Here is a 26313-nt window from a genome sequence, read left to right as displayed (position 1 = left end):
AGAGGCCCCCGCCAACTTCCCCATTGAAAGTTGGCAAGTAAGTTGGCAAGTTGGCAGAGGGTCCCACGAACTTGTCAACTTCCGCAAGTTTGCTATTGAATTATGTAAGAGTTTGAAGTTGTACCCAAGAGGGGGAAGTTGGTCGACGAAACCTGAAACTTGTACATTCTGCATATCATTAGCATCTTATTGTCGGCTACATTGACTGTCTGCTGGAAGTTGGCGGGGGCCTGTGCCAACTTGCCAACTTACTTGCCAACTTTCATGGGTGGAAGTTGGCGGGGGCCTCTGCCAACTTGCCAACTTACTTGCCAACTTTAATGGGTGGAAGTTGGCGGGGGCCTGTGCCAACTTGCCAACTTACTTACTTGCCAACTTTCATGGGTGGAAGTTGGCGGGGGCCTCTGCCAACTTGCCAACTTACTTACTTTCCAACTTTCATGGGTGGAAGTTGGAGGAGGCCTCTGCCAACTTGCCAACTTACTTGCCGACTTTCATACCGGGAAGTTGGCGGGGGCCTCTGCCAACTTGCCAACTTACTTACTTGCCAACTTTCATGGGTGGACTTCCCCATTGAAAGTTGGCAAGTAAGTTGGCAAGTTGGCAGAGGGTCCCACGAACTTGCCAACTTCCACAAGTTTGCTATTGAATTATGTAACAGGCGATAGCCACCGACTTGGTATTTCTGAGTTTGAAGTTGTACCCAAGAGGGGGAAGTTGGTCGACGAAACCTGAAACTTGTACATTCTGCATATCATTAGCATTTCATTGTCGGCTACATGGACTGTCTACTGTCCAAAGAATATGAAAACATCATGCTTCAGCCTAGCCCTACGAGTATGGCCTTCAGCCATGCATGTAGTTTGCACGTAAGATTTATCTACGATTCGTATCGCGCATTACCGATCGCAATTTAGGCAAACGCATCGGTATATATTCCGCTTGGAGGAATACATGACCGGCGCAGATCACAATGAACATGACACTGCAAGTTAATATCCTAAACAACACAGCGAGCAAAAACACTCATCGGCAATGGCGCCGCCATGTTTGTTTACTTTATCAAGTCAGCCATGGTACTGGTAACAAAAGGCCTAACCTCGACGTGTCAGCCATACCAGTAGCATGCATTCCCCCAGCAGAATCTCTGAGAGTTTACCAAAACCAAGCTTGCACACATTAGCCACGTCCTGACTACACATTGTACACAAAAGGAACATAAATCGTGCTTGGTCGCTCAACATTACGCATCGATATCGTCATTCAGGGTGGCTTCGTACTGCGTATCAGCTTCGCAAGATCCTTTTTTGATGAAGGGGCACACAGTCCATGTAGCCGACAATGAGATGCAAATGATATGCGGTCAAGGTCTCCTCAACGAACTTTCAGCTGGTTCTTCACTTTCTACTATTTTATAGTATTTTTCACAAAGGCACAGACTTGTTCTACCTGCGACTTAAAACTGATAGTGATTTTGTAGCTCATTCTTTACTATTTTTCATAGTTTTTGGTAGCCGGTAACAGACACTTCGTGTTCGTGTCGGCTACATGGACGATCTGCCTCGCAAGATCATGAAGGTACAGACTCTTACATGTAATCGCACCCACGGCTATGACAGCAAAAAACGTTGTACAGTTACAGTGTTATTTAGAATCTACAACAATCACGCAAAGGTCCAACATCAAAAGTAAATTCTTCACAAACAGGATACTCGGACTTAGGAAGCTGCCTGAACCTGGGCAAAGTGAAAAACCCAGGCCTAGTCGTGCCAAGTCGGGTCCTTTAATTAAAGTTGGCGATCTAAAACTTATTTAAAGCGAATTCATAACAAACGTATCCCATATGCTTTTAGGCACGTCCGAGTTTACAGTTGTACTATATAAAAATGGGCGGAGAACGGCAGGGAAAGACATTAACCCCAACATGTGCGGTTAATTCTCAGAAATATCTTTTTTATTTGACTGACAAGTTTGTATGCGCAAACACTTTCATGTTCGGCACACAACACGATATGAGGACGATAACCTAACATTAACAAGTGAGAACGGCCCCGTGCCAAGAACGGCCCCAAGCTACGTACGCTCGAAAAAACGGTCCGAGACATAGAGCATGTCAAGCACATGTGATTCGTCGCCGCGGTCGCGGAGGCATGGCAGGCTGCGATCGATGCAAATTGCAAGTGTACTTCAATAAAACAAAAAATAGCCAAAAGCAAAATCGAACCTGCACACAAACTATATTCTGTGTTCGGTGGCAAAAAAGTAATCATAAATCGAAGGTACAAAATGCTTGATTTTGGCCGCAATCCCTGGCGTCGTGACAGGGCCAGCTGAGGCACAATTAAACTCAGTCTCTGCGGGAATTCCCAGTAACAATTTTTAACGTGTTTGAATTCGCTTTAGATCGCCAATCCAGAGGGCCTGACTAGGCCTGTTTTTTTTTAGTTTGCCTCTGGAACCTGTGGTCAGCGCTACATCTAGTACATCAATGAAATCATTCGAGACGAATGAATGCACACCAGATCAGACAAAACTACTCAAAGTGCCAATTTATTCGGAGCTCAACATACAAAAGAGCCTAAGTTCATTACTTGCCTGAACTAACCGTAATATCTTCACAACAAACCATGCACGTCACAATATAGCCACGACACGGTTACATAATATGAACGGTACTTCTCACCATGGATGTAAAAAATAGATCTCACAGACGCTTACTCTCACAGTCCGCTCGCTTCGGCCTTAACCATAAAAGCCAAAGCCACAACAAGTTATCATGCAACAGCTAGCTGCTCTCTCTAAATTAAAAACCATGGCCGTAATTTGTATTTACAACATAACAGACTAGACTTGATTTATATATATATACATATAACGGTACTTACTTTGGATTAGTTTCTCTGATGTCCTATTTTGTATGTCAGTCACGTATCACATCTGGTTTCATACTCTGAAAATCCCGAGCCGCGTAATACACGTGGGCCTTACCATGTGGTATTCTTGACCCCGGAGTGACGTCACTTTCACCTCACGTACGCGAGTGGGGTGAATTGGGATTTGACTATACAGGACAGTGACCAATGCAGAAATTATGTGACAAAGGACAGAACTTAGTGTTTATCATTGACATAATGTTGAAACTTTGAATACTGGTGTACAGGTTGAAAAATCCACACTTCAATATTTTGTTCTCACGGCAGTGTGACGCAAAAATGATGTGAAACCACTAGTTCCCGGATGTCCGCAGTCAAGAATAGCTGAGTCACGACATCAAACAATCCAGCATCTGGACCAGATATAAAATCCCCCCTAGTTTGTATTTCCGTAAAACGTCACTTCGGTACACATCAGAAAAAGACTGACACAGGCAGGGCCCAACATTATTATTGACACAGCTCAAAATCGCTTTCCCGCACCTCAAACTGCACTTGGGACACCCCCCCCCCCCTTTTACATGGTATAAACCATCAGCTCACCCAGCACGTCCGCATCACAATGAGGCTATCTGGGGCTATACCATGCATACAGATAGGCACACCCTGCACACACAAAGCTAGAAAATGGGAGGCCGTACCCCGAAAACGCTCGGTAATCTGTAGTACGGATTGCAGGCAAATTAGTGACCTTGAGGAAAGCCTTGTCATTGATGTGGTCCTTTTTTATTATTGCCACAGCTACAACTCACTCTCCCGCACCTCAACCAAAACCATGAACCCCCCACCCATTTATCATATGACCCATCAGAAGATCTACATATCCAAAGCCTTTCACATGTGCGGCTATACCACGTACTGCTGCATAAGGCATTTATTGTATCGCAGTACAAATGGAGTGTCATAAGAGCTTCAGCTCGGCGCTCTGTAACAGGTCGCTGGTAAAGTCTGTGACCTTGGGGAAAGGTTTAAATTAGCAAGTCCCTTTCGATTACTATCATAGCTCACACCAAACCCGAACCATGAACTCCCCCACCAATTTATCATACAACACATTCAAATTGACAGCCAGTTAATTGGCCCAACCATGCACCAATTTATCACATGACACATGGACACACAGAAGTTAATTGGCCAAATCTTGACAGGAAGTTAAAGATGACGCCCTACCAGTTTATCACATGACACATGGACACACAGACGGAAGCTAGCTGGCCAAATTTTGACAGAAGGAAGTCTTGACAGAAGGAAGTAATTGACACCCCCCCTTTCTAGTTTTCAATTCTAATAGCTCCTGAGGAGCTAAAAACAGTGCGTATTCACGGCCAGCTTGAATCATGCCACGGATCGCGGAAATCATGGATCATAAATCCAAATTTTTCATGTCTATTACTTAAACAGAACCCTAAAATATAAAATACATAATGTTTTGATATTGAGAACCATCTTTTTGTTTCACTGACAATCAAGTTTAATGCTCAAATATTGCGACAAGAATTGCGCATTTGCACGATATGAATGCAGAAGTACGTTGACTCGGCAGACGAGCGAGCGCCTTCTCTGAAAATCTGTTTCCGATATCACGTCACAATACACTGAAAAATCTCGCGAATTCATCTCTACGGAAGCCAATCAACACAAGTTCCTAACGTCTGTAAAGATATTGTCTTGTTGCCAGCAATACACCACCAACATTTTCGCCGTTCAGGAGTGCCTTACTCGCTCTACTTTGTAAAATAAGTCGTATGCTTTTGCCGTTACCTAACTTTCCAAATTCACGGTAGACTTTCCGCAATAGTAGTTGGAGATTTTGTTCAATATATCGCGCGTGGTGGAAACCGCAATTATCCATAATCACACAGTCACCTACAGCCAAACACGGATTTCCAAACTTATCCGTAACTTGAACAGCCCCTCTGAAAAGGTTCAGTAACTTATATAAACCCGTTTGATGGGCCAACGATCACATCGGAATGATCGACACCCGTTGCACTGATAGGGAGGTTTATCGTATGGAAGTAATAACTGGGGTCTCTGCGGTGCGGTCCAGATCCAGACCGCAACGAAAATACGGTCTTTTTGGCCGAAATTCTTCTGTATTGGGGCATGGATGTAAAAAATAGAGGCAATATCCTTTCCCTATCTGCTTTTACCTCCTAACCTACCGCAGAAAAGTTGCGATTAACTTCTTCTAACGTCCAAAACCGCTCGCATTCTGAAACATAACGTACTCGACAAGTTATTTAAATTTACCCATGGAGATCGCCATTGTGAATCTCGCCGAAGAGACCCAAGTTATCTCCACAGACCGTTGCAGGGCTGTGGTGGAGGCCGTATAACGCCGGGAACACAAACCTGAACGCAGGGCTACTTTTACACTAATAAACCTCACGAAGTGCATGTTTACTGAGTGTTCCCACTGTAATAAGTTGTGCAAAAAAATGTTCTGAACAGCTACACTAACAACTGAAATGGTCACACCTATTTAGACCTAGAACTATAATAAGAGCGTCCAGCTTTGATTAGCCATTTTACCGACAGGCTGTGAATGAGCAGCCAATTTAAACCTAGTTTCCTTCCCAACTGACAACAATCAACAAACAATTTGTAGTTGGTAATTGTAGCTGCCTTCTAGCTGCATCGTAAACTGTGATTTGTGAATGCTTTAGTGGGGTGAAGGCGATGTGAGACACCTGAGTGTGGTGAACGCGATAGCGGGCGGGGTGAGCGCTACACAAAGGAGTTTATCCCGGAATCCCGAGGACACCGCGACATTGCACTTTTTATATGATATCCAATATTTACGGCTACTAGATTATACAATATCGAAGTTAGATTGGCTCGGCTAGATCAATAAGGTGGTGAAATATCCGATATATCGGATATTTACCCGTAATTTGACAGAATTCAGTATCGCCTAGTATCAAGGTTAGAATCAGTCCCTGGAATCATGGATGTAAAAAATAGCATGCTGGAATTAAGTCGGGTTTTACCAGAACAGTAAGGCGGTGAAATTTCCGATATATATCGGATATTTACCCGCGATTTGACAAAATCTAGTATCGTTTAGTATCGAGGTTACAGTCAGTCCATGAAGTCGGTTTTATGAAAACATGTACATGTAAGGTGGTGAAATGTCCGATATATATCGAATCCCCGACTGAAACTAACTCACTACTGCACAGACTCAGATAACACATTCCATTGCTAGGAAACCTGGCCTGCGCTGTCTAATTCCAAATAGGTTCGTATGGATATAGGAGAGACACCAAAGAAACTACGATTTTAAAAATTATTTTAATTTTTAACATTTCACCGACTTCAATCAACTCTAGGCGCATCGTACCGTGCATTTGTAATGCATTTGCATTGTTTGGATGTCTCGAAAGTACCGAAAGCGTACAATGACCGGACTATAAAACGGGGGGATCTTGAAACTTTGTGGCGCATGCTCATTTAAGCTTTTGTCAAATTCCAACGCTATCAACTCACTATGTTGGTTGCATGCCAAAGAAGTCTGCCGTCAGTCATCGGCCGACGTACGACAAAGCGACAAATTATTTTGTTCAAAGAGTAGACAATTAAATGACAAAATATGTCGATAATATAGCTGATATAAGGATTATTTTTGATTCATTAACTAGTAACAGTGATGGAACCGGCATAATTTACGATGGTGGACATGGTTTTCTCTCGCCTGCGCGATTGCGCAAATCGCGCATTTCCGAGCCATTGTCTGCCCTGGTAAAGTTACTGACAGCGCGGAAGTCGCGCACAAAACAAAGCAGGCAAAGACGCCGAAGGAAGTGGATGTTTACTGAGTGTTTCCACTATAATAAGTTGTGCAAACAAACATAAGATGCCAGGTCGCACCTATTTAGACCGAGAACTATGGCAAGAGCGTTCAACTTCTCCGATATTGGATATAAACCCGCGATTCGACAGAATCTAGTATCGTTCAGTATCGAAGTTAGAGTCAGTCCTTGGAAGTCGGGTTTGACCAGAAATGTACGGTCATGATATATATCGGATATTTAACCGGGATTTGACAGAATATAGTATCGTCTAGTATCGATATTTGAGTCCCCAAATCACCAATCAATATCTAGTAAATATCGGCGACTTCACAGACCCTGCGTGCCGAGGCACAGGGCAAGTCATTCTAGTATTGTGTACTATCGATATCAGAGTCCCCAAATTGCCGATAAACATCCAATTAAATATCGACGATTTCACAGATCTGGCGTACCGAAGCACAGGGCAAGTCATTCTACTATTGTCTAGTATCGATATCAGAGTCCCCAAATACCTGATAAATATCGGGTAAATTTCGGCGATCTCTTAGACCGGGCATGCAACTGCACAAAGCAATTACAGTGAAATTCGATCAAGCTGCAGAACTTCATTTAACAAGGTGCTGTTTCAATAGATATGTATCAGCGATTTTTACAACATTAACGGCTGGACTTGATGTGGTCTTGTTTACATTTTTAATCAGCTATATGCTCTCAGTTACACAACACACCAGGGCCACTCCATCCATGTCAGATAGAGAAACATAAACAAATCACCACACCTTGCAATGTCATGTATCTGTCTTTTTTATCATGATGAACAAGTGAGCGTGCATTCAGACACCTACATATAAAAATACCCGAATAGCTTCATTTATGGTCCTTGACACTCACATATCAGCTGTGCGTAGACCCCAGTAATTGTGCCCTGGCAGGACCTTGTCTCTATTCAGTCGATCACACCGGTCGGCCACCCCTTAAAGCAAGTGGCACACTCCTCTAAGTACTTCCGTCGCAGTATACTCGACAACGTCACCTGGCGTACAAAAGCTGGTCGCAAAAGTTGCCTTACACAGGGGCTGAGATTAGGGTTTGTGTGACTGCTAGCTGAATTTGACAGCGGGCATTGCAGTCTGTCGTGCTGTCTTTGACTTTCAAGTGTACAATATAACATACATCACTGATCGATCTTCTGACTGACGAGGTTTTAAACTGCAGCCTTATGAACATTGGGCGACTTAACCGATCCAAATGCCTTTCTCAAACTTGAAAGTGCTCGCACTATGAAAGATATGAGTAAAATTTCATTGAATGTGTGTATTGCTTCTGGAGAAGAAGATTTTTAAAGATTAAATTGTGATTTAAACAAAATCCATATGGCGGCCAAATTACGTGACTGATCAAATGCCTTTCGCAAACTTAAAGGACTACCACTAGGGAAAATAAGTGTAAAATTTTAGTTCAATCCGTGTATTTGTTCTGGAGGAGAAGATTTTTAAAGATTAAATTACGATTTTTCACATAATCCAATATGGCAGCGAAACTACGAGACCGATCCAAATGCCTTTCGCACACTTGAAAGAGATCACACTTTCGATGATAGATGTAGAAGCTTTTTGCAAACTTGAAAGATATCACTGTAAGGGTGACATGAGTAAAATTTCATATTAATCAGTGTTTTGGTTCTGGAGAAGAAGATTTTTAAAGATTAAATTACGATTTTTTGCAAAATTCAATATGGCGGCAAAACCACATGACCGATCCAAACGCCTTTCGCAAACTTGAAAGAGATCACACTTTAGATGATAGATGTAAAATTTTAGTTCAATCGGAGTGTTAGATGACATTTATTAAATTTTAGTTCAATTGGTGAATTTGTTCTGGAGAAGAAGATTTTTAAAGATTAAATTGTGATTTCACAAAATCCAATATGGCGGCCAAACCACGTGACCGATCAAAATGCCTTTTGCAAACTTGAAAGAGATCACTGTAAGCATGACATGAGTAAAATTCCAGCTTAATCAGTGTTTTGGTTCTGGAGGAGAAGATTTTTAAAGATTAAATTACGATTTTTTGCACAATCCAATATGGCAGCCAAACCACGTGACCAATCGAAACGCTTTTCGCAAACTTGAAATAGATCACACTGTAGATGACATTTATTAAATTTTAGTTCAATTGGTGAATTTGTTCTGGAGAAGAAGATTTTTAAAGATTAAATTGTGATTTCAAAAAATCCAATATGGCGGCCAAACCACGTGACCGATCGAAATGTCTTTTGCAAACTTAAAAGAGATCACTGTAAGGATGACATGAGTAAAATTTGAGCTTAATCGATGTTTCGGTTCTGGAGAAGAAGATTTTTAAAGATTAAATGACTATTTTAGAAAATCCAATATGGTGGCCAAAGTCATGTGACCGCATGCGATTTTATTTGCAAATTCTAAAGACCTTAGGTCATGCTTACTATACAAAAAAATTCAAATCGACTAGACCCCTAGGTCTTCTGGAGAAGCCATTTTTAGGTTTTTGGAAAATCCAATATGGCCGCCAGGTCACGTGACCAATCAAAATTTCAAGGGTCAGGTGCACGAGTACTAATTGATACCTACTAGCTCTGCAAATTTGAGAAGTTTTCGTTCAGCCGTTTAAGAGATCTAGGTCGACAAAGAATCGGCAGAAGAAGTTGAAAAGAGGAAGAAGAGGAAGTAGTAGAACTTGAGCAATAACAATAGGGTTCCCAGCCGGTCGGCTTGGGCCCCTAAAAAATATTATGTCCCTAACTTTGTGTCCTACAATTAATGCAATATGTAACTACCAGATATTTTGGTTCACAAGTTGTTGGTACATGGTGACATACACTATTGTGTTGCAATATCTATGCGTCATCCACTGCATACTCTGAAGTAAAACTTAAGTAGGCCATTTGAAGGGAATTCTTGTTTGCCGTCCTTGGATTTTTGAAAACCTACTAGCCAGCAAGGAAAAATAGCGCCAATGGCACTTGATCACAACTGGCACATTGTGAAACTACTCATAATTAATGAGGTACAATATGTGGCGTCATGCGGTGTCCCATCATACCATATATGAAGGGTGTAGCACTTGTGGTTACTGAGTTATGGACAAATATGTATATTTCAGGTCAAATGTCACTGAGGTCATGTGACATTTTGTCAAAAAAATTGAATTGCTAAGTCATCCCTATATACCAAAAATCAGACCTAGCTCTATTGGCTCGCTCAAAATTAGATATGCACATAATTAATGAGGTACAATATGTGGCGTCATAAGGTGTCCCATCATACCATATATGAAGGGTGTAGCACTTGTGGTTACTGAGTTATGGACAAATATGTATATTTGAGGTCAAAGGTCACCGAGGTCACGGGAGATTTTGTCAAAATATTTTATATATCTGCGTGAACGGAGGGACATGACCCAATGTATAAGGCCCTGGACTTCATCCATGGGGACTAAAAACTGTGTCACTGAATCCTTTTTGCAATATGAATATGATGACAAACTAAATTTTTATTTTACTTGGCCTTATACATGGGATTCTATAGACAGCTGACTTATACATGGTAGTCTATGGTGGTGTAACTAAAAAAGTCCTCTAACATGGCCAAATCGACGTGCATCTGTATGGGGTAGGGCACTATCCTTGTGCAAAGTTTGAAAGAAATTGACCTGGGCATGTCTGAGATATCTGCGTGAACAGACGGACGGATGCACACACGGACGCAGGCACGCACACATGGACATGACCAAACCTATAAGTCCCCCGGACGGTGTCCGTGGAGACTAATTAGACAGACCACGAAGTCAATGAGCAACATACAGCTGAAAGACTATGTTTCACATTGTGATTTTAAGCCCTTTTTATGAGAAAAGGGACATGTATAATATGTATATGGAGAAAACAGCAGAAGACATATTTGTAAATTGTTTGTTAAGTGACAATCATATATGCATCTCTTGAAATTTTGTGGTTATAAGGTATAACAGTAGTGTAAGAATAATGAGGTTAGAATAAGTTAGTAAAGCTAAGTTGACAGTATTAAGATTACAAAATTATACACTAAGCTGAGGAAATCTGAATGAAATAAATGTTGAAAAGTAGCAAAGTCATGGTCATCTTTTGTCTAATACCTTGTGTAAGTTCATGAACTTTACATAAATCTTGCTATAGATTTGTTGCTAATGGGCAATAACTGTGTTTCAGATCATTTGAGAGCAATCCATCCATGACAGGTTTAAATTGTTATATACTTCTATTTAAAGGAGAGAAACTTCTCAAATAATTTTTTCCCTGTAATTTCCTGTGAGAACACATGGACATGCGTAGGACTCTATGCTGGTGCTACCTTGCAACTTGTCATGGCATTGTCTAACCTGTTCACCCCAATTTCCTGTAGACGGGTCCACACTCACCATTGATAACAATGGGTTTGGGCCATACCATGGTAGTGAAAGACTGTAACATGTGAGGTCATGGATACTTAATCTCAGGAATGTCAAAGTCTGTATATTGACTCAAGGATGTTACATAACAAATGCTTAGGGTCATCTCAAAAGTGAGAATCTAAACTATGAAATATGTTTTTTTTATTGCTTTTGATGCCCAAAAGACCATAGAAATCTCTTACACTTTGAATCAGCCATCCTGCATATTTCTAACATTCATCAAAACCTCATTTCTGTTCCACAACTCATAAAACAGTCCACAATGCAGGATTGGTGTACATTCCAAAACTACATATATGAAAGACCCCTAAAATCAATTAGTTAAAAAGGGGGGTTAGAAATTTCCCAAAACTATCTAACCGCCGCTCCGTTTGGCTCCATTTTTCTGAATTGGAACCTTGGAACCAGTCTAAGTATCGGTATCAAATATCAACGCAGTCTGTTCAGCAGTTTTTGACTTTTTGTCGTTTACGGAAATGGACGACATCAAACACCAGTTGAAACCACCTCTATATCACAACTCCAGTTGTGATAAAAAAGCAAACACACAAAATACACAAGTGTATTAACATAAACCAAATTTTAATTGTTTTTTTTTTGAGAACTAATATTTTTATTTGTAATAGATTTAAGCTTGTGTTTGTTTTCTTAATTTTCACTGAAAACCTACCAGCACGAGGACAGCAAACAAAGATTTTTATTTATAGCGCCTAGCATAAATTGACACCATATATTCATATCAAAGAGTGATCAATAACAGTACATAACAGTACAGTAGTTTCCAAGTAGCAGTAGCTCAGATTTGATAGCAGGAATTTCAAAGCATGTTCTGTGCGAGTGTATTCAAACAACACCATGAAATGTTCTTAATTCACGTCACCGCATGCAAGTGGGAAGTGCCTTTCGTGGAGCTATCACAACTTCGACGAATGGTCCTGTGTGATGAAGTATATCAGGGAAGACTAATATGTACATTAATCCGAGCTGTTATAGTCACAAAGCTAACAAACTCGAGTAATTCATATAAGTAAGCAATAATTGCAATTAAAAATTTAAGAACGAGTTAATATTCAGACATATGTATAATTACTGATCACACGATTTAAAGTGAATTGCAGGCAGTGTAACGGGAAGTCTACCTGCTCTCATTTGATTTGAAAAAAACCCAGTAATGAACCTATGTTGCAAAGTCAATTTTACTCCTTTAAAGTAGCTAGTACAAGGGCCGACGTCAGCGATGAACGTGGTCGGGGGTCGGTCCGATTGTTTCTTAAAATCCCTCAGGTGAGTTGACTGAGATAAGGCGAAAATGCATTCCCCGTATGCAGTTAACGGCACATGGGCAAAGTTTGAAAGGTGTACAGTGAACTTGACCCAAACCTGATTCAGATTGTGACCAGCTCGCGGTCGACTCAGTGTCACTTCGTCCACAACTCGATCTTATTCAAATGTAACTCTGACCATATTTGAGTGAACCTACAGAAAAACTCGTCCGAATTTCAGTTTTCAATTATTGACAAGCATTCTCGATTCTTTAGAATGCGACCTTCTGTTGTGATACATAAAAATAATTTGATCGTCAATTACAAATTTGCACTCAGACGTAAAATGCATATTTATCGCGCTTCTTGCACAATGCCGTCGTTGTGTGTGGTGTGTGTATATCTATCTATCTATCTATCTATCTATCTATCTATCTATCTATCTATCTATCTATCTATCTATCAATCTAATATATATATATAATATATAATATATATATATATATATATATATATATATATATATATATATATATATATAATATATATCGTTCTGACATTAACTTTGATCATCCAGACAGCCTACATATACAATTTAGTCATTTAGTTCATGAATACAACTTACCTGCAGGCTATTTACTTGACTTAGCAACTACGAGTGTCTTCAGCGTTTTCTCGTCAGAACTCTTTGATAAGGTTCACCGTTCAGAGTACATATGTTGTTTCAAGTTTCCCCGATCCATTGTAGTCCAGACTTCAAGTGACTACAACAGCATTACGGGAGTGTTCGTACGTGTTGCAAGGCAGCTGCGCTGCAAACCGGACGAAATGTCTGCACTCCAGTGGAGAGTAAACGCAATATATAGAGGTCAGTTTGGACTGTCACGTGGTCATGTTAATGATTAAATGCTCTAGTATCAGTAACAGCACTCACATCATGGTGAAATAATATTGAGACATGGTCAACGTGAAATGGCGCCCTCATGACAGTTTTATAAAATATTCATCAGTGATTTCGAGATAAGATAACATTAACGTTGTTGATTTCAAGTTCGATTTGTGCGTATTTTCCTCTTTACCGACATCATTGGTTGAAATGACTTCGTATGACGGGTGATGCTTCTCACATAACAGTACTAGTGCAACCAATACGCTTATGAAATATCAGCAAGACTGCGTGACGAAAATGCAGTTATTTGTTCTGAATGAGGCAAAGAAAAACGAGTGAAATGCGCCAATTTTTTTAATCTCAGTGCTGACAATTCATTCGGACATGGAGTCAGTATTTTGACGTTGCTCATCGATTACTAGACTTAGTGGTTAGGAAAATTCAAGCTATTAAGCCTTGCATAAGCCTATCTGTAGAGTGAGGAACATGGACGACTTATTACCCTATTAGTGTGCCCCCTCCTACAAAAGTGATATTTTTGGTCAAATTATAATAAGCCGAGAAGTTAGTGTACCCTGTTTACATTTGAAAACCTGTCGTCTTACTTTGCTGACATGCTTTGGTTGCATTTTTAAGCATCAATGCTCTGCTGATGAATTTGCTGAACATGGCCATTTCAGTATTTCACCCTATAGGCCTATATTTGGTATCCAGCAAAGGCAACTTTTGAAGTCAAGTCGAAATTAACAATACATTGCTAACAATATATGTTACCTTTTCTGCGTGAACTTACTTATTCAACTACACTACAGTAGTAGTACTGCGACACATCATTTTACATAAAAGAATACTTTACATCTGCCAAAATTTGTAATTTCCTGTCCGTTTATAAATTTTCCACTACACAACATTGAAGATACTGCAATGTTTGAATATGTTAAATTCAAGAATAAATTACCATAGGTCACATAGTGAAATTATTTTGTGAAAAGAAGTTACTTATAAACTTTTCGGCATCATATTCTTTACGTGGTCATGTATTTTAGGGAAAACGTGCCTACTAAAAATGGTAATTTCGTCACTTTTATTTTTAATACTATGACAATTATTGACCGCGAGGTTTTACAAAGTTTAACACAAATATCTTTTGTACTTTTAATAACTGAATCGATTTCGACTAGATAAGCTTTTTCATCATTTTCAAAGCACTCTTGGAAATTGCATTAAAACAATGTCAATAGTGACTTTAAAATTTTCACTTGTTATGCATTTATTTTACAGATACCAAGTTGTGCATTTCATGTGCACTCAGGTCAGCACGGAAATACGTCATTACTATTTCAATTGACATTTCTTATTAACTTCTTTCTACTTTTAACTACCTTCAGGCAGTTTACAAGCTTATAATTTTTCTGATTGTTTCATTCATATATTTAGTCATCTTTTGGGTTCTTTGGGTCCATATCCCACCTCATGCCGCTACATCATCAACTATTTGCCAACAACTCCATGCCAACAACCAATTACCCTACCTGGCCACACACTGGAGAAGCTACAGCGTCATTGGCGGTATTAATACATATGTGCTAGCTTTGGGGACGCTAATTCCGGCCGGAAAGGTCATCTTCAACCGTTTATAACTCGAGCAATTAATACAAAAACGGATAAAATTAGTGGCAGAAGTTGCAGTTTAGGGCTTCATCAACTAAATTGTTGTTGTTGCCTTTTTTGTATTTTTTGTTGTTGATATAGTGTCGAGGTTTTAGATTTGCAAATCAACAAAATGACCAGTGTTGTTTTAATGACATCACTGCCTGGCTGAAACAGTCGGTCAAATGCATTGCACTAAGTCATGCAAAGGGCTGCTACTTTATATCACGTTCTGTGGTAGCCTTGCACTGTGCGTGACGACATACAAACACTTATTACTCATTTGTTTTGTCTTCAATCATTAGTATTTTGCTGGGTAATCGAAATGCACATTTCATGAAATGAGATTCTTAAAACAATTTGCCTAACGTATACTCACCTGGAAGTTATTGCCGCCGCTGCACAAGCTGCTGAACGTATGAGCCCAATCCCCCCCCCCCCCCCCAAAACAGCAAGACATTTGGATCCAATTTTTTACTCTGGTGCAGGCCAAACTGCGTATGATAATTATTCAACATGATACAAAAAATCTTAGCAAAAGGATTATGTGTTTGATATTAAGTGAAAAAATGTTAGATTTAGCTCCACCCAAAGTTCCGCAACGAATTCAAAATCTTTGAAATTTTAATGGAAAAGTTTCCCTTTAAGACGTTTGGCTCCCTCCAAAAATATAATGCTTAAAGGAGAATTTCTTCAAACTCCAACTACTTAGCTTTACTATCCAGCATACTACTAGACTACTGTTCAACTTCTTTTATTCTGATGGGGAACGCCGTCAGTCCCAGTTGTTGATTCACTGTACACTAACTATATGTTTGGAGTTCTGTTTTAGCTATCACTAACACTTTGTACACACCTTATTCTGTTAAAAGCAATTGTTATGATTTGTTGACAGTGAAGTTAGCAATAACTGTTCAAGTATTACATGTTTTGTGTGATATTTGAGCAGAAAAACTGATTTTCAGTTACTTGTATAGCTGCCACACATAGGCATGCACATATTGTGTGTGTGGTGTGTGTGTGTGTGTGTGTGTGTGTGTGTGTGTTAGTGTGCTTGTTTTGTGTGTTATATATGTAAGTGTGCTTGTTATATATAAATATATATATATATATATATATATATTATATATATATATATATATATGTATGTATGTATGTGTGTGTGTTATATATCTCAGAACATTTGCTTTACTTTCAGACAAGTATTAACAGAGACAGTATGCATGACAAGCCTTCAAGTGTGTCGCACAAGAACTTGGTGCCAAAATACACCTTGTTATCTTGTGCACTTCCCAACAAATATCCTAACAAATAAGCTCATCATCAGAAACTCCACAACATTGTCAGTAATACTTGTTGTATCTTCCTACAGCTGCAGAAAAGAGAAGAAAAGAGAAAGAAAGAGGAATCGAGGAAGAATCTGATGATGACATGGGTTTTGGTAGGTTCTGTTTTGTAAATTTATACTGTCAATGAAATCATCTCCAGCTACATGTTCATGTGCCACACACTGGTTGGTCATCTGATAAATTCATCACTGAATGGAGATCACTGAGGTCTCTGCGTTCATTTCTTCCATTAAATCCTGATTCAGTGAGAGTGTCATTATAGCTCACAAATATATTTTCACTTGATATTTACATTTGTAACAACCCCAATATAATTATCCCTTTAAAAAGTCACTATTTGTTCTGTGTGTTCATTCTTCATTTGCAAAGGCACCGTGAGTCAAGAGGTTCGAGTGGATTCTACAACTTTATCAGTCTAACTAAGGTTCGTCATATTTATTAACACTCCAGGTCATGTGACCTATTGTTCTTGCCATCCATTTATCCCTGAAAACACGACTGAGCACCTATTGTTCTTATGCAAAATAAGTAATCAGTCATACTTTTATTCATATGTAAATAAGTAATCACCACACTTTAATGAAAGAAAATCATTATCATATCAATAAAAGTGTAGTGATTACTTATTTAAATATGAAAAAAGTATGACTGATTACTAATTTGCAAGAGAACAATAGGTCAAGTCGAGATGTCTAAAGCATTCACACACATTCAATAACAAAATGAAGACAATTTGTTCAACTGATATGTTATAGCATCACATTTTATAATTCAATTTTAACTTTCTTTGGACCATGCTCAATGTAAGAAATAAGCAACATGATTTGTTGATGAAGACTGTCCATCTTTAGATTCGGCGTCTTCTTGGGTTGGACCAATCTTGTCTGCTTTGTTACATTGTTTTGTCATAACTTGAGAAACTGATTTACTTACAGATTCCTCTGATTTATCACTAGATGGAGGTGGTAGTAATATATTCGACACATGCTTTTGTTGTGCAGTAGACATACATTTGAGGCGCGTAAACCGTCATCTGATCTGTGACCTGTTTGTTCTTTGATAAGCTGCTCATCGAATCCCTGATGGTACAGAGATGTTGCCGCATTCACCTGAAATTATCAAACACAAGACATATCTGACAAATATCATGGAAATAAGTACAGCCTTTTTGTAACGTTAGTGGAATAGTTGAAAGAAATTCTGTGATACTGCCGCACACACAACAAATTGTTTTGGTCAATGAATTTAATTTTATAACTTTACAGAATTCGTTTTGTGTATAAATATTGTAGTAAAAGAATAAATTACCTTGCCAGAATATCCACTGTGCTGGCAGTCTGGCCAAGCCATCTTGCACACTTGCTTTGTGTAAAGACGTATATTTTCTGGAAGGAGAACTTGATTATCCCTTGGCAAGGGTCATCGATAGTACAATCCCGTCCGGTGTTATCATCGCCAAGTACTTTTTTATAAGTTGAAGTACACATCGTGGATTTTATGCGCTCCGTAGTAGCGGCTGCTCTTATAGGGCAGTTTGCCCGTGTAAAATCCACTTTGGTTGTTTTACATGGCCGTCCATGGAACTCTAGGAAGTCTCTTGGGTCATCAGATCAGACAAGTTGACAAGGTCCATCTTGACCAGTCGAAAACACGAAAATGGTATTGAAAGCCTGATGCATCCACGAGGCAATCACATGCATCTACAGATTGAATTCCTTCTCGCTAGCCAATAGCCAACAAGATAGAGTAAGGCAAGCCATTTTATTTAACCAATCAGACTAAAACAGTTTCCTTCTACACAGGTGCATTATACCACTCTGTAGCTCTTATTCAAATGCAGATTTGCAGTTGACCAGAGCCCTTGTCCTACTTGTTTGGGACTGGTCATTCTCCCAAACTCGCATGCCAGGTGCATAATGACCTCTGTGAACCTTTCGACGTACAATGGGTCACTCCATTCCATTGTGGATATTCAAATCAAAAGTAGACGATTTATTGACAGTAATTTTCAAATTTTAGAGAAGATTGGCCTGTTTTTCGTGGTATAAGTCGTTAATCGCACCTCGTAGGTGAGCTGTTACAGTTGTAATCACCACACTTATGGTCAGGAACTTGTAAACATCACTCGGCCTTCGGCCTCGTGATGTTTACAAGTTCCTGACCATAAGTGTGGTGATTACAACTGTAACAGCACACCTACTCGTGCAATTAACTATACTTATTTCACTATTGACTTGTGCACTAGCTAGCAAGAAAGTTTTCACTGATATTTCCTTATCGTTTCAACCCAATAGCCCCAAACAACATAGTGTCAACTCCATAGTCCCAAACCACTCATAGTTTCAACCCAATAGTCCAAAACTACGGTTTCCAATCCAGTGGTCTCAATTTGGCCTGAAATAACTTCTTGTTTGATCGGCTGTCACAAATTTTACCTTCATTTATTGTAAGTCTGGCACCCAGTGTAGTCCCATAGTGTGATAGTCACCATTGATCATGAAGTGAAGGGTAGAAATGCCAATAAAATTAGCAATTCTTCATACCTGCTTCTGTGGTGCAAAAACGTGCATTTTTAATGTAGAAAACTATCGCAGTACAGAAACTTTATTCTTTAATGACACCAGAATAAGATTAAGGTAGTATGCACCTTGAAAGTGAAAGACTTAAACTTTTGTTCAACTTTCCTCAAGGATTCTTTCAATCATTCTCTTTCAAATCAAGAATAAAAAAGGTACTAGAGAAACAAATACCCAAGATTTACCGATATTCAAAATGACCGCCATCCCTTTGTTAACTCTACGGAGAAAAATCAAAATTTTTGAATTTCGAAAAACTAAGCCGGTGAAAAGTTTTCTTTCACCAAGAGCTTTAAAATGAACCCCCACATGTGGTATATCAGAAGAGAATTGTAAAAGTTTGAGAGTCCGAATGTCTGTCCCCGAGGTGCGTTCTACCTTAAATAGACCGTGCCTTGCTGTCTCTTTAATGAAATTACGGTCAGTTGAATAACCTTTTCTTTTGTCTTGTAATTACAGGTCTCTTTGACTAAGATGCAACCATCAAGAATTCATACTGCTGTTAAACAACTTTATACGTATATCACTGTTGGCATGTAACATCTTGCAGTCACAGAAAAATAAATTTTATTTCAAACTAAATATGTCGGTACTTGGTGTGTAATATTATACTGTACTCATATAATGCTCATGTGTGTCAAAGTCGGCCATTTTTCATGAATTTTGTTTGATACGAGATACTACATATTTTGTTTGCCTTGTTGGAAGATACTAAATGAATTGGTGAACATGCATATATTTGACCCCAGTTTTAGACATGATACATGAAACCATCTCGAAAATGAATTAATGGTAATGACTTTTAATTAATTTTCGTGATGGTTTCGTTTAATTTGTCTAAAACCGGAGTCAAATATATGCATGGTCACCTGTTCATTCAGTATCTTTCAACATGCAAAACAACAAAAAAAGTATCTTGCATCAAACAAAATTTATGAAAAATGGCCGACTTTGTCCCTTCAATATGTCGTCCATCCTGCCAATGAGAATGACAGAGCCTAAGCCTGTGGTCTTATGTACACTTTCTGTTTGTGCAGTTGGCTGGGAGTAGATATGGGCCCATTTGGTCTTATATGTTGATGTATTATCTACTATTTATAATGAATTTTCTTCTCAAAAGACGTCTTGAAAAGGCTAATTTTCAACATTTCAACACAATCTGTAAAGGATGTTTATTGCCCGATATTAAGGTTGACAATTTTAGTCTGGACTAGTTAAATTTATGTAATCTACACCAGAATTCAAATACTCTGCACTAGAAGTCATTTAGTGTGGAATAGAATTCATATACTTCACATGAGAACTGTTTGATCCACACTGGAATTCATTTATCAACAGTGACATACCATATTGCACATGATAGTTAACCGTACGTTGGCAAAGTTAGCAACTTGTGTTTAGACAGGCTTGTGGATGAAGAAACTTTATTATAAAAAATATTTTCCAACCACAACTGTTGTCATTTTAGAGAAGTATGAACTTAAAATTGAAATCAACACATATTTCATATCAATCAGAGGCTGTTTCAAATGCCCCTAGAACGTCCCTTTCATATTTTTAAATCTCCCTGTCAGTTCTCCGGCCCTACCCCCTCCATAGGTGTTTGTGAATGCAGCCTTAATGAAAGTAATTATCCGTGCAGCAGTTGTGTCAAGCTGAGGATGGGCAATTCCAGGCTAGCACGCCCTCTAGAGTTCGATGTGGATACACCAACGTTAGGAAGTGCATACAGAGCTATGAGCAATGTAGGCGGCATGTCGTAGCAAAGTACATATGTCTGGCATCTGAAACTACAACGCTTTATGTTTTATCAACGGCATTTAGTTCAATGAATTCTTTGGAAAATTATTACACTGAATTAAAAAATTTGCATGAGAAGACCGGATGGACGAAAATTTCCACAAATATGTCTTTTTACCTCCCTGTCATCAGGAGCCATGTCATTGCAACTTCATGTAAGTAATGAGACTGGAGGAGAAAACATCTGACAGATAATGCGAGAAGTAAAACAGTCCCATCTTTGCCTGCTTGTCGAGTTCATGACAGTTTGGATAGTGTGGTATTTTGCTAGTGTGGTATAGAATGTTATCCAGTGACAAATAACAGTTTGAGAAATGATTATCATGTTCTTTTAAGACCTTACTTGTTTAGTCTTGTGAATGCGTGTCAAAGGTCAAAAAGAAGAGACGGTACCAATCTTCTCATTCTCTAGAATATCAAAAAGTTTATTTTCTAACAATAACACAGAGAATTGTGTACATTTAAACTTTGGGTTAAATGCAAATCTATCGTATAAGTATTCTCTGTGATTTTAACAATTCAAAGGTGTTCGTTGTGAGCACAAGCGATGTATGAAAAAAGTTTAGTATCAATTATTATTTGTCGATGATATTTAATTTCTTCTTCCAATTCATATAATTGAATTGTAAATTATGTAAAACAAAGCGTGCTGATTTAAATAAACAGTCGACCGTTTTATGAATACCAGTGAAACACTAGCAAAGTAAATGTTTTTCTCGATGACGTAAGTATGCCATTCCACCCTTCGTCATTGACAAAGGGTCGAACCCAAAATGTCTGTCTTTTAATCTCCTTACACCAAGTGTTTTTATCTGTCTTTTTCCAGTCTGTAATTTTATCTCTTTCACATTCACACTTGTGCGGTTTTTACACCTTTTCTAAGATTTTTTTTTACAGTTTTACTAATTCCATCGTTGTGTGGAAATTACATTAGTATCCGACCTTCATTTCTATGTCGTATCTAAGAACGACATATATAGGAACGCCAACCATGTCATAAATCTAAAAATTGTGTTAACGTATTTGTTTCATGTGGTTTCTTGAAAAAAATAACACTCTCTGCCAAATAATATAATAATAACAACAACAACAACAACAACAACAACAACAAAATCCCAGTAGGCTAAAGAAAAAAACGATGAATCATTTGCAAGTTTGTCTTGCATTCTACCAACTTACTATTGAAAGCAAATTTGACTCGGAGAGCGATTATATATATATATATATATATATATATATATATATATATATATATATATATATATATATATACAACTATCGCATATGTGTATAGTCAATGCATGTGATATGATGTCAATCTTTTGTTTTTGCAGCCGTGATCGACGTTGACATTTAATTGTTTCGACATGGCTAGATTTCCATTTTTCATGTCTAAACACACATACTGAATATTTGCCGTATTTATGTACTTTGAGTTTATAGTCTTATCTAACAATATTTATATCTTTATACTTGGCGTTTGATGCAAATTTGCCGAAAGCTGTGTCAGCTGTGCTCGGCGAAGATTCGGTACAGTCAACGCAGTTGAGCTGATTTACTTCAATAACAAACTGCTTTGAGAAATACGCTGACAAAAAAGGTAAATTTTACAGTTCTCCACTTCTACTATTTATGTAAAGATAAAACTGTGGCATATACCAGCTCCGGGGGTTTACAGCGGCGACCCACGGCATTTTTAACTCAATCTCTGGATGAGTCTAAAGTAGCTCAGACTGTCCTGATAGCGCAATTCGTCATAGCGCCCTCTCGCGACGATCAATAGAACTTCTACTTCTTTCCGGCACTTGATCCAGTTCAAACATGGTAGTCCGTTGGAATACACACAACATGTTGTCTCCGTGAAAAACACTGTGCACTGCGGAATCAGTTCCCGAACTATAGAAATCCCAGAACAGCATGAGCCTTTTAAGGCACGGGAATCACAAGGTATGTTTTTTCGCACACATGTCTGTGAAAATTGTCATTTTTCTACAAGTTTTACCAACACGATGCAATGCGGGGAAGTGATACTTTGTCGGAAGACAATCATCTCATCGGCAGATTTTCTAATATGTAAAAAATTATCTGATATGAAATAAAAATAACCCGAATATTCAGTATTAGTTGGTGGATATAAGGAAAATCTTTACTTTTGCTCTAAAACCAAGTTGAAATTATCAATATTGCTTAAGTTTCGTCTAAAATTCAGCATCTATAGTCCACAGCCCAGCGTACGATGTTGGTGTTCGGCCTCCCACCACAAGCCGTGTAATGCCAAGGACATACAGCATTGTATGCAGGGCTACTAGTGCCAGTAGTAGTGGTACTACCGTCCGCCAATTGCATTGTGTTGTGTAAAATTAGTCTGGAAAGTTGTAAATTTTCACCAGAAATATACCTGCAGACTTGACATGTTATAATGTGATGTCTGCTTCTATGTATGTTTCTGTACACTCATGCACACATCTGTGAAAGTCAAAAAAATTATTCTGACAAATATTTCACAAAAAAATTGCAACAGGCTGCTGTCAGAAAATGAACAAAAATGATGAATCAGTGTTTATTTAAAAACAGTTTGATAAAACAGTCTGTAGAAGTGAGAACATTATGTTTGATCCAAAATAACACTGGTACAAAATGTAAATATGAACAATGATTGAAATGACAGCAAAGAATACTCATTTACAGCCTGCCAGTTGCAATGAGTTGTGTAAAATTTGTCCGAAAATTTGTAGATTTTCACTAGAGATATCCCTGCAGAGTTGACATGATGTGGTGTCATGTCTGCTTATATGTACAGTAGTTTAATACAGTCCCACTGTGTTACAACTAATCTGTATGGATTATCCTTACACAGTGCAATGTAACGGGGTTCCTCTAACTGACCTTGACCTTTATAGCTGAGAAATTCACCATCACAATTGAAGTGAACCACTCTATTCCCCATGTTATCACAAACATATATGCCATCTTGTTGGTGATCAAAACACAAACCCGCTGGTCCCACTAAGTGTCCCTTGCCAATGTCTCTTATACTTTGCATCTGGTGATTCAAAACATGAAACACAATTCCAATCTGATACAAAAATCCATTTCTTATTCACAATCAGACCCAAGGGACGACTGACTTGTCCTTTTTCAGTTCTTGCAATGTGTTCACCAGATTTATTATATTTTCTCACATATCCTCCATTCCAGTCACCATGAATATAAAACCATCAGGACTCAAGCAGATACCAGTTGGTTGAATTCCTTCTTTGCGTCCAAAACAGTTTAAAATCTTGCTTTGTCCAGAACTCACCACAACTTGACCATTCCTTTTGTCACTCATAAAGTATTGGTCATTATCTTCATCCACTGTGACATTCACCGGATTAAATGGATTTGGGAATGCATGGAATTGTAAGATGAGATCACAGCAGAGTTTGATTGGATCAATAACCTGAACTCTATGATTCCCTCTATCACATATAACCCATTGACCGTTGTTCTTGATGTATATTCCCATGGCCCAATGAAGTTGTCCCGGCATTATTCCTTCCTCAAACACTTCCAGGACACTTTCCCTGACTGGTAAGCCTAGGAAAACAAAAACATAAACAAAGGTCAAAGGTCAACTTGCAAACTACAATTTCTATGAAGTGAAACATTTTCTGATCTCACAAATTTTGACTGAATGCAAACTTCTTTTGTTTACACAAACACATGGAACATTTAAAGGAACAACTTCCTTACATTGTTATGTACCTCACGTGTTTCCATGGCAACACAATTGTATTTTATTGATGGAAATGTAAATTTTCGGTCCATAAGGTAAGGTATTCTTATTGTATTGCTGATTAGCTAATGATCTACAGAGACAGTTACAATTTTGCTGTGTTTTGAACTAAATCACAACTACATATTGATGTAACACTCACATTTCTATGGCAACATATTTACATTTTATTGATGGAAATGTGATTTTTAGTCCATAAGGTAAGTCATTGTATCGCCGATAAGCTCATGTTTTACAGATAGAGTTGCCAGGTTGTGAATTGTTTTGTTGTGTTTTGACTTCAATCACAGATACACACAGCTCATTTGCATTTTTATTTGTTTACGATTTGGTTACAATTAAACCTGCCTACCTTTGAAAGGTTTTTTCAATTTTTCTCTCCAAAATTTTATTTCTGATTGTGTATTTGTGTTTGTTTTCCCAGTGCTCTCATGCAAAATTTCCATGTCCTGCCAGACCTTGTCTCTAATTATCAGTCTGTTTGAGTGTTGATATCCAAGCCAATCTCCTTTTCTTTATTTTACAGTCATACCATTTTATTTTCATAATCCTTCTCTAATTTTGTGAAAATGTATGAGCTGTCCATGTCTTTCCCACAGTGTTTACATGTTTACTTTTTGACCTTTTTGGTAAATGATGTTTTTGTTTTTGTCAAAATTTTTTGAGCTGTACATGTCTTTCCTCTCAGAGTTTAAATATTTACTTTTTTGTAAATGTTAATGTTTCTGTCATTTTCATTTAAATGTTCTGAATAATTCAGGATTCTAAACTTACATCGCCTATGTTTTATAGCTTTGTCTCTTTCTATGTATTTTGGTTGGTCTGCCAATACTGATATTAAATGTTTATTTAGTGATTTCTGTCTTTCAAATTGTTTCCAATGTTTATCAGTCCTGTGTGCAATTTACACCTTTAATCCTTAACCTGATCACCCTAATTCCCTGTAAACAGGTCCACAGTTACCATTGATGACGATGGATTTAGGCCAAACCATGGTGGTGAAAGGGTTAAGATGTGTGTCACAGTGTCAGCCATTCTGTGATTGTATTTTATTCATGATCAGTTTTCCAATTCTTATGTTTGTTTTTTGAAATTATCACAAACAATACATGTTTTCATGCTGGTGATACTAAACGTTTGACTTGTTTGGCATTTCTAGTCCCTTTGTCAGGTTGTCTCCAACTTTGTACACAACCCTTGATGTTAATAATCGACTGTAATAACCTTTCTGCATGTATTTATTTTTCCAATTTTCTGAGGCCATACTAAAATGAGATTTTGTTTAACATTTTAAATTAAAGGCCGCGTCGGTTTATAAACCGACATGGCATTCTCGCTCTCAGCGCCACGTCGGTATATAAACCGACAGTGTTTGCGTTCTATGCTTATGCCTAACTTAGCTATGCATTGCCGAACTCAGCCAGAAGAAGGGTATTCCTGACCCTTTGAACCCAGTTTAGTACCATATAAGGACTAAAATAATGACATCATGCAGCCTAACAATCGAAAATTCCAGTAATTTATGCGAACTTTCTTTGAAAGAGGTCAGCGGTTTTCATGAATATTTAATCAGGTCTGCAGTTTCACCCGTACGCGGATACGGCCATAGTGCATTGAACGAAACACGTACGTACGTTTTGAAAGCTTTACCATGCCGTAGACACGGAAGACAACTATATTATGCCAAGCTACTGCCCTTTGGGTGATAGAAATGACAGATTTTACAGTTTTTTGAGAGTATTTTATGGAAAAATGACGCGATTTGCTGACCAAATTGATCACGACAGTGAACTTCGAACGTATCGGCGGCCA

The 26313-nt window shown here is 38.4% G+C and overlaps 1 protein-coding gene and 1 long non-coding RNA gene across 3 annotated transcripts in view; one reads left to right on the top strand and one right to left on the bottom strand.

Annotated features, from left to right (window-relative positions):
• Nucleotides 1-26313, bottom strand: part of LOC139130163 (uncharacterized) — a 180009-nt gene that overhangs the window by 119079 nt on the left and 34617 nt on the right. The window contains exon 7 of one of the 2 annotated variants that reach the window (XM_070695898.1): nt 22844-24302. The exons of the other annotated variant lie outside the window; for it this stretch is intronic. Within the exon in view, the coding sequence (XP_070551999.1) occupies nt 23902-24302 (401 nt within the window). The 3' untranslated portion in view covers nt 22844-23901. Of the gene's footprint in view, nt 1-22843; nt 24303-26313 lie in introns of those variants that run through there. 2 annotated transcript variants of the gene reach the window in all.
• On the top strand, nt 16406-19505 carry LOC139126963 (uncharacterized). The gene is made up of 2 exons (XR_011550880.1): nt 16406-16439; nt 19383-19505. It is a non-coding gene; the product is annotated as an uncharacterized lncRNA (long non-coding RNA).

The sequence above is a fragment of the Ptychodera flava genome, chromosome 3 (genome assembly GCF_041260155.1).
Source record: "Ptychodera flava strain L36383 chromosome 3, AS_Pfla_20210202, whole genome shotgun sequence".
NCBI lineage: Eukaryota > Metazoa > Hemichordata > Enteropneusta > Ptychoderidae > Ptychodera > Ptychodera flava.
Note: the sequence above shows the minus strand (reverse complement) of the source record. Positions and strands in the feature narration are given on the sequence as shown.